The sequence below is a fragment of the Myiozetetes cayanensis genome, unplaced genomic scaffold (genome assembly GCF_022539395.1).
Source record: "Myiozetetes cayanensis isolate MyiCay16 unplaced genomic scaffold, myiCay2020 scf3, whole genome shotgun sequence".
Taxonomy (NCBI): domain Eukaryota; kingdom Metazoa; phylum Chordata; class Aves; order Passeriformes; family Tyrannidae; genus Myiozetetes; species Myiozetetes cayanensis.
In genome coordinates, this window is record NW_026087521.1 from 60,606,478 (window position 1) to 60,619,535 (window position 13,058).

Genomic DNA, 13,058 nt, shown 5'->3' on the forward strand with positions numbered 1-13,058 from the left:
GGTGTACCATTCCATTGGACTCATGCTGAAGATTCTCTGTTCTTCAGAGATACCAAAGCAGCCAACTACTCCAGCAAGAATGCCCAATGTCTCTTTATTTATATCTCCTTTACAGATTACCCCCATGGCATTACACTGGTGACTCCAGTTTCAGGCTCAGAGAAGAAACAGGTACTACACTTCTGTGCTCTGGGTGCTGAGGAAATGCAGAAGTTTGTAGAAGATCTGAAAGAGTCAATAGCAGAAGTGACAGAACTGGAACAGATACGAATTGAGTGTAAGGGTCTCTAATACAATTCACAATCCAATGCCATCACACTGCATGTGACTACAGGGGAGAAAGGGTAAAGGAAATGAGTTCTTCAGGAACAGCAGGAAAGAGGATGAGTAGCACAAGTCTTAACAGGACTGTTCTTGGGTTCACTGAAAGGATGAAAAAGCAGTCAGACTCCTGGCCAGCAGGAGGAATGGAAGAACTTAACTACTTATGATGCTTATGGAACAGGGTGTATGATACAGTGGCCTGGAATAGTGCAACTTAGACTGTCAGGCTCAGAACACTCTCCTCTGTCTCATACTCCTTTGACTGTGCAAATATAATTTGTAGATAGCTGGGACAGGTCTGGTACCCTGCAGAGTTGTCCTTCACTTCAGGAATGTCTAGAGGGCAAGCAGTCTGTGCCATTCCATGGCCTGTCTTATACAGATGAGATGTCCATGTAACCTTTAAAGTCTCTTCCATGTATAAACTGATGAGCCAAAGCAGCTCAGCATCAGTGGTCCCCTCACGTGCAGCACTAACTTATTCTGTATAAATGCAGATCATACATAGAGGGTCGTGTGGACATACATAGTTCCTCCCCATGTCAAGTCCTCTCCAGTTTCTGGTTTTTTTTCTTGGCTGTTCCTCTCTCCCTTCTTGACACTCCCTTGTGATTTTCTTGCATTACTTCTCCTTGTTGACTTCCCATTTTGCTCCTTCAGTGTGCTGGTGTCCTTCCCTCCATCCCTCTCCTCACTGATTTCCAAATGATTGTCTTTCAGGGGAACTGGAGAAACAGCAAGGGGCAAAGACTCTCTCATTAAGGACCAACGGAGCCCAGATGGAATTGCAGTCTAAGCAGGGCTCTCCAACAGGTAAGAGGACACCCAACTTTTCTTGGTCAAGCAGTGCTGCCTTTGCAAGTATGTTATTGTTGGTTCCTGTGACCATAACTGCAAAAAGAAGCATTCAGTTTTGTATCCTTTAGCCTTGGGCAAATAGTGGAAATATGAGAGCATATGGATTCTTCAGATATCCTAGGAAAACCACTGAAGTCTCAGTACCCAGTCTGTAGCTGTAACATCTAAGTAAAGAGGTGTTACTGATGGAGCATGGGTGACTTCTGAAGAACCTGGCCCACTTTTTCTTCCCTGAACTGGTGAAACACAGTCTCAGTACAATTAGCTTCCTCCAGCATCTTCACTAACACTTTGGACAAGGCTCTTTGTACCAAAGGCTTCGTGTCTGTCCATGCCTAGGCTTGTACACCAGCAAACATCAAGTGCAGAGGTGAGTTGCTACCAACTCACTGGAATGGCACTGAGATCAGGACCTAAGGACAGGACCCCAAAGAGGTCTCCTCTTATCCCACTAAGCAGCTATCAGGTTGTGAGAGGGTCTGGATTTGTTCTTGTTTGGCCCTGCACCTCTCCCTTTAACTTTCCAGTCCACAGTATGAGGGCCAGCTCTTGACTAGAGGCACAGACCTCATGAGTGAGATATTTTGTTTTATTTCAAAGGCAAGAAGGATTTGGGGGAGAAGGTCTCGGACAGCACAGTGGAGGTAAGTAGAGTGCAGAGTAGCTGAGGTAAGTAATTCCCTCTCACTTCAGCTCTTCTCACATTCTCTGTTGTTTCTTTTCTCAGGTTTTAATCAATGCCTCCCCAGCCAGACTGACAATTTTACCAATTTCCAGAGATACAATTAAAAGTTACTGCTAGGACGGGTAATACAACTTTCAAATCCAAACTAAACTTCAAAGCATTTTCAATCCGTTTTTATAACTGTAACATCCTTCATGGACCAAACTCCCAAACGCTGTAGACTAACCCACCCCACTGCTTATGGGGAGACTGAGAACCCCACTATAGACTTCCCTGACATGCTAACTCCATGCAGCATCACATGCAAATTCCCCGCAGCCCAGCTTTCCTGCACAATCTCTGCAGCTCTGTCTCTCCATCCCCCCTTGGAGGGGATTAAGCATGGCCTTTGTATATCAGACTTTCCCTAGAGCTTCACCTGCGTAGGCAGGGAGCTTGGCTGTCCTGTGTACATCTGTCTTTGCAGGGATGTAACATCCAGTGGGTTGCCTGTTTCTTCACAGACACCCATACTCCCACTGCCTGTGAGGAAACAGGAAAATGCAATCTTCACACTGAAAATCTTATCTACTACTTCCTACTTTCTCCCTGTCTGGAATATCTCCATTATCCTGAACTTGCCCTTTTCCAGGGTAGTTCTTTCCTTTCTTGTCAAAGTATATTTAATTGAAGAATTCAGCATCTCAGTGGGGAGTGGGTGCTGCTTCTTTTTCCTGAAGAACACCGTATTTCCCTGCAGATACCCCCTTCTTGGGGAAGGTGCCTCTGCCAGCCAGTTTCCTATTTCTGCTGGGACAACTGTTTCCTTGTAGAGAATGTGCTAATGTCACTGGCACTTCATGGCCCAGCAATCAGTTTTTCCTATGGGATGTTCCACCTGAATAAATATCGACACAATATTAAGTCCTGCTGTGCAGTGGGTCGGAGAAACCTCCGTGCTTGGCTAGGGACAGGCAGCTCATCCTTGTTCCAGCATGGTGGGAAGCTTGGTCACTCCACAGCCTCTCTGTCCCAGTTGCTGGCGCTGCTGCCCACCATGCCAGACATCAGGGCACCCCCACTGTCCCATCTGCCCATCTGTACCCCTGCCTAGCTGGAAGTGCCATGACAACCTGCAAGCACTTGTTTCCTACCCAGAGTCTGTCACTTGACTGGTATTCTGTTTTGAACCAGCAACTTTGCTCTGGTTTGGGGTCTCCATCAGCCCATGTCCTTGTCAGGAACTATAACTTCATCCACCCTGTAGGAAGCATCATTTTCCCGCTGCGCTTTCCCTGCTAGGGACCTCCAGTCCAGACCAGCTCCTCCTTTTTAAACTGGTCTCAATGAGCTCCCTTATTTGACTCTATTATCAGCATCTCGCTGTGGAGACCCTGATGACCTCCTGCTTCCCTACTGCCTTTCAGCTGACCAAGTAATACTCTGCCAGCAGAGGAGCATTTCCATTTCTCTGAGATTATCTAATCTGCTGCCATTTCATCATGAATTTCTTTTTGTCATTGTATGAGCTAGATGGGCATTTTTCTTTCTTTCTTTTTTTTTTTTAAATTTTAAATCATTTCCTTTCACTGACGAACCATCAAATGGATCAGAGGGAGCTGCCTTTTGCTAGACTATGTCAGATTTCTGCTTTTTCCTTTGTAAACAGATTAGCCAGTCATGTGGTGTACCTTCCTACTCAGAAAGGCAGGGAGCTGGGAAAGGCTTGAGTTTCTCTGTGACTCTCTATCTCAGATTCAGCTGCTGTCATTTTGCTGAAGCGTGCAACCTCGATTATCAGAAAACCTCGTGGTCTGGTTCCCCTCTCCTTTTTGTGGGTGGGGACAAAGGCATGACCTCCGAGGTCTGTTCATTACCATGAGAATTCACGGACGCCTCCACTCCTAGAGTCGATTTGCGTTCCCTATGCCGTTTGGATTAATCAAAGTTGCACGGCATTTGGGAACGCCGGCTCTGCTGCCTTTGATGTGATGGAAAGGACAGGGGCACTTAGGCCTAGATGGGGGCGATGGGGCTATTGAGGGGGGCTCTGCAGCCGGGGGTTGTACCTATTCTGGTTTTTTGAGGCGGGGGGGGAGGGCTGAACGCATGTGAGGCCGGCCGGCGGTGGGGATTCAGGGCAGCCAGTAGCAGCAGATGGGAAAAGTCTTGTAACATTTAATGCTTCTTTGGCTGTTTCTAAACTAGGTGTCAATTCACAACAGGCTTCAAACGTACCAGCACAACTCCGCCCTGGGGCCCGAGAGTGGAATGCAGCCCAGCATGCGTCTTAACATGCCACGGGAGCGGCTGGAGACAGCACTGGTGCCCGCGCACCCCGCCTCGGCGGGGACACTTGTACAGTGCCAGCAGATTGTCAAAGTCATTGTCTTGGACAAGCCGTGCCTCGCTCGGATGGAGCCGGCCCTCAACCAGACTCTGACACGCTATGTCACCTCCGACTCCTGCACCTCCACCCCCTGGCGCGGTATGGGCAGTGGGCTCCCTGGGACCCCCATGAAGCTGGTCCATCAGCCTCCCCTGCCCCCTCCACCACCTCCCTACAACCACCCCCACCAGTATTGCCCCCCCAGCTCCCTGCTTCAGAGGCGCAGGTACTCCAGTGGCTCACGCAGCCTCGTGTAGCCACACCACCAGCACCAAAACAGCACAGACTTCCCCGCTTCCCTTCCCCACCGCCTCCCAGGGACCCTTTCTGCCTACAGAGATCTAGTTTGTGATTTATTTTTTAGTAAAAGAAGAAGAAAAGAAAAAAAAAAAAAAGAGCCAACTGACCTAACTCTTACCCCGTCTCCCCTCAAGATGATGCTAATTGTGAGGAGCCATCTGTAGAACCTGCCAACCTACATGCTCACACATCCTCACCACCCTGCCAGCCTGGCTGGCCTCTGTGCTCGTGCCGTCCCCATGTAGCACTTTGCTGCCCTGTTCCTGAGAGGCTTGATGACCTGCTGCTTTTTCTAGGCACTGTGTCTTCCGTTTCCTACTCCTCGACTTCCTTTCCTGCCTTGCATTTACCTGGCCATAGGTTTGTACCCATCCTAAAATTTTGCCAGCCTTGGAGAGAAATGGACTCACCCGTGCCAAGGACCAACCTTGGGGCACTCCCGGGGGTGGAGTTCTCCCTGCCACCACTGCTGCCGCCTGCTAAGCTGGAGCTGAGAACTTGTACCACTTGCCACGCTTTCTCCTCATCACTCTTCAAGTATTATCTCCTTGCAGTAGCCGGCTCCAAGCGAAGGAGTGCACAAGAGAAAGAGAGCTTGAGAGGAGGAGAGACTGTCCTGAGTTGCAGTACAACGCAAAGATGGCCTCACTGAACACCAAAACTCTTTCTGTTGTTATGTTGGATCATTGTACCAGAGACCTCTGCTGAGACCTAGCAGAGCTCACCACATGTAAATACACCTGTACGGTAGCGTATGTATGGCGCATGCTTACTAAAGGAAACACCGAGCAGTTCTGAGGGAGCAGAAGGGAGGGATTCAGTCCAGGGTTCTTCCTGGAATGGATGTGTACTTTTCCAAAGAGATGGCACCGGGAGGTGCCCTCCCACCTCAACACACACACACACACACACACACACACGATTGTCTTCTCTAAAACAGACCCACCTCTGCTTTCCTCCTTCTAGCTGTTTTTGTGTTTCCTGCCCACCTGCATTTTTATATTCTGAAAGCAAAGCCAAGTGTTACGTTCGCCTTCAGGGGTGGATGTTCTTCCCTTCACTTGGGCTCTTCCACCTGTGCTAGAGGGAAGGGGCTTTTGGCAGACCACTCATGTGAGGTCCCATCTGTATCTCTTGCCTGGCTGTACTCTTGCATCCATCAGCCCTTCCTATAGGAAAGCTGCCCAGACTCTAAGGCCTCTTCTCCTCTCTTCCTCTCTGTCCCAGCTTCAAAGTGAGGGGAGGGGCAGATCTCGAGATAGAGATGACAGCTCAGCTCCTCTGCTTTATTGGGGACATTGATGTGAAGGAAGACGGCATTAAAAATGGGCTATGGATGTATTTTTAGAAAAAAAAAAATCTCTTTGAGCAGTAGGGAGGGGAAGTATTAATTAGCTTAAAGGCTTTGGTCTCGCTCACTCATTCTATCTCCCTTCAAGGCTTAAGAAGATCAACTTTAGGATTTTAAAATAGGGCAGAATGCCTTTTAGGGCCTTTATTTTTATTTTATTTTATGAGGGAAAGACAGAAATGCTCTTCCTTCCCATGTAAGGCTGAGACATGAGCACTGGCTGCTGCTGATGCAACAGTTGAGTGAGGAATAGCAGGAGTTGGCAGCAGTGGTGGGGATGTGCAAAATATCAGGGAAAGAGGGACAGTGAAGACAGATCCAGGAAATTCTTTTTTGCCATGTGGGGTAAAAGCCACATGGAAATTTCCTTAGGGATTGTGCCAGTATGCTCGTCTCTGGGGTTATTGCCAGTGACAAAACCCACAGTGCATCAGGGGCTGGTTTGGCTCCCCTCTGTGCTCTCTGGATGCCTGTATGGTGGTGCTGCCTGTGCTGAAATGTCCAGGTGAGAGAGTCCACATGTGTGACCTGGGCTTAAGCCCAGCTGGGGTTAGGGAAGTGGACAGGGGCAGGAATGAAGGGTCTCCTGTGCTTGGCCAGCCCTCCAGGGCAGGAGCCTGCTCACTTCCAGATCCCCTTTTGCCTGAGGTGACTCCAGGACCCAGGTGTGCCAAGGGGTATAGGTTGTTTGCTTGGCTGTCTGGTGCAGAGCACCAGGCTGCTGCTTTTATACCCAATAACAAATGTGCTGACCAGGAGCTGACAAGCAAACCTCAGGGAGGGCTGCAGAAGCAGTAGACAGAGAAGATTGTAAGAAAACCCTGAACAGAAGCCCAGTCTCCTTCCAGACCAGAGAAGGTTTGTTCTAGCCAGCCCCTCAGGGCAGTTTGGATGCTCCACATTGCAAAGCCGGACACAGGGAGAGGTCCTCTCCCCCAGCCAGGGCTCAGACCCTCACCCTCCAGCCAGCTGAGAGGCACAGCTGGCCTGATTTGCTGCTGACTCCCTGCAGGGTGACACCCTGGCACCTCACGGCAGCCAGGATCTCATCTGAGCTGCCCGTAGCTTCCTGAGAAAGATGTGTGGCTTCTGCCATTGTCCAGCCAGTGTAGTCAGTGTGTGACTGCTGGTTAATTTTTACTCGCTGCTGCAACGGAAAGGGTGGCACTGCCCTCCCTTCCTAGCAGTTACTTTGCTGTCTGAGAGGAATGGCAGTACTTGTTCAGTTTTTTTCCCAGAGTGCAGTGAGCCAACGAAGCTCTGTGTGTGTTAAAATAAATAAATTAGATTTTACTTGACATTTAACACAAAGTGACAACAGCAAAAAAACCTTAAGGTACTTGAGGAAATAATTTTTTTTAGATAAAATATTTATAACAATGTCTATGAAGTTCCTACAAGAGATGTTTGCTGCTTTAATAATTGATTGGGAGAGCTACAAGAATTTAAAGAAGAAATAAGGAAGCTTCCATGAGACTCCCTTCTTCATGCTGGATGAAGGGTGGGAGCAAGTTAACTGAAGTGCCGAGGTACCTGAGGCACAGTATTCTCTCAGGGCAAGTTGGCTCCGTTTCCCTGACCTTACAAAGGCTATCGCTGGCCTTGAGCTTTGGATAGAGAAGCAAATGTAGATAACCCTTGCTGTCTTCTAGCCTGCTGGCTACCACATCTTCTGTTGGGCTTGGCTGGAGAGACACAAAACTGCTCTATTCCAGGTTGTCATGGAACAGGTTGATCTAAATTTTACTGTGTAGCTGAGCCCTTCGGACTTCACTTCAAAATACAGATTTTTTTTTTTTTTTCCTTTGAAGGTTGGTCTCGAGGGATGACAAGCACTTTAAAACATATCTGCACCTCATCTGATCTATTGTATTGTCTGCTCCCACAGCCCTCCCACACGCCAGCGAGACACAGACTCAGTGTAGCTGTACTGCTGTGAATAGACACCCTTGCAAACAGACGGGGTGCAGGCTGGAAGGAGCGTGTCAGTGACAACCTAATGAAGGACAAAAATGTGTAACACAGCTCACCCAGAGGGATCAGCCCAAAGGAAAATCACCAGCTATTGACAGCAGTGATTCTGATCATGAACTTAGCACAATCTTTCAGGTGGAGGGGTCAGGCAGGAAGCTGCTGCAGAGATTAGCTCAACCCAAATGAATGTCTTTTTGCTGCCAAATTCATGTCCTTTTATATTAAAAAAGGAGAGGGGGGAGAGAGAAAAGAGAAACCCAGTGACAAGTACTCTGCAGTGAGTGTCATATAGTCAATGGCCAGATGAGAAGATGGCTTTGCTGGACAGTAGGAGAGAATAAGGTGTTACTGAGGTTTGCAGAGCTGTGTTACACAGTCTGTCAGGCTCCATCCTGATGCTTCCTCACGCTGGTACAGGCCCAGTGAAATTAATCTGTTTGCACCAGTAGCAAAGGGATGGAAAAACGCAACAGGAGAATCAAGCTTTGCAAACAATTTGGGTTTAATGTAGTGTTTGTCCTCTGCTGTGGTACTTCTTTATGCCATAGTCTGGCCCACTGGGGTAGCAACACTCAGTGCTTTCATGAGGCTTTCAAAGCATCCCACTGTTCACATTTTCTCTCCTTCCTGTAGATGAAAGGTGTGAGCATGGTCCACAACCAGAATTTTATCAATACTCATACTTCCTCACAAAAAGGTACCACCAGATTTGGAGGTATTTGAGGGCCTCTGAGCTGTAAGGGTTTGAGTTTTGTTACATATTTTTCCGGAGGCTCAGCCTGCAACTATCTGCACGTGTTTGTGAGGTTTCCAAAACAAATCTGAGCCCTAAATCAAAGATGCTGCTGCTTGGCGGAGTCTCTGCTTTGAAATGCAAGTTGCTGAGCAAGCTCCCCCATCTCCCACTCCACCAGCTGCCTCACTGTGCTAGTGTAGGCTCCAGGGACTGCCGGCAGTGTTTTGTGAGCTAGAGCTGTCCTTGTTCTGCCCTCTCTTTTGCAGCCATGCCTGGGACAGCAGCTTTGAAGTCACCCAGCTCTTCAACACTAGTCACCACCCCATCTGAATGTGTCTTTTTAAAATCTAACAACAGAAGTGTTACCTGTGCGTAGGCTTTTGAAAGCACCTGTCTGTCTGTACCTGTCTCCTGCTGTAAATACCACCAGGAAAAGCTTCCTTTGGGAAAAGTGGTGTGGTCACACCTAGCAAAGAGTCCAAATGGCTAATATTTTGTAACAAAACGACAAATATAGATCAGAGGTATTTTATCTGTTCAACTAATAGAGTTTTAGAAATTATATTGAGATATGTCATTTGTGGGCTAATGTCTTCTTTGCCTCAGCCCCCCCCTCCCGGTGTCCCTGGGCTCCAGTGGCGTGTGCCGGCGCACGGCCACACGCACCAAGGGTGTGCTCCCATGGAGTGCTGGGCATCCTGGCCTCCTGCTGGCCTCAGGGGCAGCCTGCTGCGGCTACTGCTGGTTTTTCATCGAAAGCAGCAGGAGCTAAGCTCAGTGCTCCGACTCTCTGAGGATCAGATCCAGAGGAAACCAGGAAGAAATAAACTTGTTCAAGAGGCGGCAACTTAATGTAAAATTCACCCCTGCAGTGAGGCAGAGAGGAAATCAGTGAGGGCGGGGGGGAAGGCAGAGCCCTTCTGTGCTGCGGCTCCTTCCTTCCCATCATGTGTGCTGGATGCTCGTGGCTGTGTGGTCTGCACCCCTGGGGAAGGAGGCCCGCACACCCTTGCAGGGCTCACGCTGCTGGGCGGGAGAGCAGCTTCACACGTGCCAGCTGGCCATGCAGAAACCCATGCACCCGGAGACAGCAGCACATACTGTGTGCTGATGCACACACCATCTGCCAACACGAAGGACTCTACGGCAGATAACGTGTGGGCATCTCTGCTATCCACGGAGCAGAGCGTGCTGTGCAAAAATTTTGGGCATGTGCAGCCACGTACTGCCTGAGCAGGACAGCCGTGCTGGCTGCAGTCCCCATCGCAGCACATCTCACAGGCTATGTAGGCTCAGGCTTGGTTAACATTTGGATGGGAGACACGTAAGGAAAATGACATTTCCCATGCAAATCAGAGTGACGTGCATATTTACACAAAGCATAACCCCAAGGTTAATGAAACTGACCTTTGAGAGAGAATCAAACACGTGCACCCAAAGCAAGCTCTCCTCTGCAGTGGGTGGGGGAAGGCAAGATACATCGTTGCAGCTGAGTCAAATAGATGCTGGGATTCAGATTGCTCCTGCTAAATTGCTCCTCCTTGTCTATAGATTGCAAATTCTTTTCTGGCTTCAAAGAATCCCTTAGATCCCCAGGCCCACCGTGAAACACTTGGGAGGACAGAAATCTCTCTCAGACACAGACAGGGAATTTCCCAGGGATTCAGAGGCTTTCATTTATGTTTTTGTGTGCCACGGATATATTATAAATCAGCCCACCCCAAACGGTCATTTTCTAAGATGTTTTGGAACAGGAGATTATTGAAGTTTCTGCCTGATGTTTAGATCACACACCCGGCTGTAAAGATGAAAGCAATAAAAACAGATTGTCTATATGTGAAATACTCCTAACTTGCTCCAATGTGCAGATACTATTATTAATCGGAAGATGGCAAGTCTCTTTGGGATGGATTCTTTGTAGACACATACAGGTAGCGCTGGCACAAAGGATTACAACCCAAAAAGCATACACCACCACTGTCACGTTGCATCTGTAACCTGTTATATCTATACAGCATCCTTTATGGGCAATAACTTATTCATAGTGTGGTCGGAGTTGATCAAAATACATCGCTCTTTTCCACAGAGAACTTTGCGATGCAGTTTTTCTCTGGAGCTTTTCAGATGGACTTTAAGTTAAGCACATCCCTCAAATGTTTTGCTGTAAGTGGTTTCTACCCACCTCCCATCAAGCAAAAAATGCAGACTTGCCACTGAACTCAGCACTTCATAGCCTGCTGCCTCCTGCTTTGAAGGTGCTGCCCCTTGGGTCAGATACCCATCCCAAAGCCAATGCAAAGAGTGGAGCCCTCCCAGAGCAGTGGAAGGTCACCCCAAACCCAAACCCAAACCTGCCATGTGCCTGCAGAGTCACTGTTGTGTGCAGGTTGCAATGGGTCCTCTCCCACCTCATCTGGGGTACTCTGGAAAGATTGTGCTGGTGCCTCCTGGGTGCCTTGGCACAGCTGATCACAGAGTCAGGCTCCACCACTCCCCACGGATTCAGGTTTCCTGTCATCACTGCTGCTGTGGAAGAGGTGCCCCTCTGTAAAGTCACTGCCCAGATCCTAAATCCAATAACCTAGAGCCATGAAATACATCTGCCTGACCAAGGAAAGGTGGCTGGAAATAAGAAGCTGCCTCAAGGATGATGATGCATGGTTAGCAGCACTGTGGGATTTAAACAGTTTAGGAGCTCTGTCACACTTGGTGGGTCTTGAAGCAACTTTCCTGCAGCTAATTGAGTGCATGCAACTGAGGTTAAAAGCTGGCTGAGGAGCTGTGTTTTCTGTCTGATGCCATAAAATCCACAAGCTGAGAATGTTTTCAGGCATGTAGGGCAAGATCTTACTTAACACAGCACCTATGCTCCAGCTTGGGTTCTGACAATGTGGCACAGTCACCAGTTACTTTTTTGAAAACAAGAGTCCTGTCTTTGTAATCCTTCCTCCTCGTGAAGGATAGAGTGTTCAAAATAATATCAAGTTCATAAAAAACCCCAAAACACAGGGAATGTATGGGGAGAGGGAAAGATCTTCTTCCATAGGACTGTAGGACTAAGACTGTGGCAGTTAAAACACTTAACGTGATATATGCCCATCATGATATTCCATATGTACCTTCCTATTCCCTCCTGTTATGAAAGGTTTGGCTTTTCAGTACATTTCAACTCTTTATCTTGTGGATTAATCCCAGTCAGCAACTAAGTACCTCACAGCTGCTCACTCTCTTCCCCCATCCCAGCGGAATGGGGATGAGATCAGAAAATGGTAAAATTTGTGGGCTGAGATAAGAACAGTTTAATAATTGAAATAAAATAAGATAATAATAAGATGAAAGTGAGAGAGAGGAATAAACCTCAAGACGGACAAGTGATGTGCAATGCAATTGCTCACCACCCACTGACCGATGCCCCAGCAGTGATCAGGTTGGCTCCCAGGCATCTTTCCCCAGTTTGTATATTGGGTTTGATGTTCTGTGGTATGGAATACCCCTTTGGCCAGTTCAGATCAGCTGTCCTGGCCATGCTTCCTCCCAGCCCCTTGTGCCTCTCCTCACTGGCAGAGCAGGGGACATTGAAAAGTCCTCAGTTTAGGGTGAACACTACTCAGTAGCAACTAAAACATCACTGTGTTATCGACATTATCCTCATCCTAAATCCAAAACACAGCACTGTACCAGCTACTAGGAAGAAAATGAACTTTCTTCAGCCAAAACCAGGACATATGTCAAATGTTCAGAAGCTGACTAGATGATCAAACAGGACCCACAGAGTGCCAGCAACAGGAGAACCTCCCCTAGGATCTGACCTCAGCCTTCAATCTCAGCTCACAACTTCTGGCATCCCCAGTGAAAAGGACAACCCATTGAGTAGCTCAGGACAAGCAGCCAGGAAAGAAATGTGCAAGGGAAAAGCGGGAGCCCTTATTAAATAGCTTGTTCGAAGATAAAAAACCTGGCCATCTGTCGACTTGCCCTAGTAAGAGGCACTGCTATAATAATTAGCAGAGGGAAAGGCGGCAGAGATGCCAGTGAAAAAAACCAGTAATTTGCTAACATTTTTCACAGGTCTGCCACGAATGCAGTGGGAAGAGCAGGAGGAAAAAAATGCAAAAGAGGAAAAGGTCATGGTGCTTCTCTGGGGCAGACATTGCCAGCAGTATGGAACAGCCCAAGGGCTGCAGGATGCTTTGGGCTGATGCAATTTGGCACTCAGCATCCCACGAGCTGATGCTGTCACGAGGGACTAGAAGCATCTGATCTCACTCAGATCCCAAGGCTTTGCCCTGCAGGGAAGTCCCCACTGCTGGAGGGTCATCCTGGTGCTGCCAGGGATGGGGGCAGCCCCCATGGGGTGGGTGCATGTGGCATCCCATGAGGCAGTAGCTGGGATGCCGTCAGGGGACTGGGCTACCACACATAGTTCACCATGGCTGTGCTGCCCACCCCTCAAATCTCCCAT

The 13,058-nt window shown here is 48.4% G+C and overlaps 1 protein-coding gene across 5 annotated transcripts in view; it reads left to right on the forward strand.

Annotated features, from left to right (window-relative positions):
• IQSEC3 (IQ motif and Sec7 domain ArfGEF 3) overlaps positions 1-10,447 on the forward strand; it is a 102,109-nt gene extending 91,662 nt beyond the window's left edge. For 2 of the 5 annotated variants that reach the window (XM_050323402.1, XM_050323406.1), the window contains 4 exons: positions 116-277; positions 1,045-1,137; positions 1,783-1,826; positions 4,055-10,447. In XM_050323402.1, coding sequence (XP_050179359.1) covers positions 116-277; positions 1,045-1,137; positions 1,783-1,826; positions 4,055-4,492 — 737 coding nt within the window. In that variant the 3' untranslated portion in view covers positions 4,493-10,447. Of the gene's footprint in view, positions 1-115; positions 278-1,044; positions 1,138-1,782; positions 1,827-1,909; positions 1,990-4,054 lie in introns of all 5 variants that reach the window. The other 3 variants (XM_050323404.1, XM_050323403.1, XM_050323405.1) reach the window with 3 other exon arrangements.
• The last annotated feature ends 2,611 nt before the right edge of the window (positions 10,448-13,058 follow it).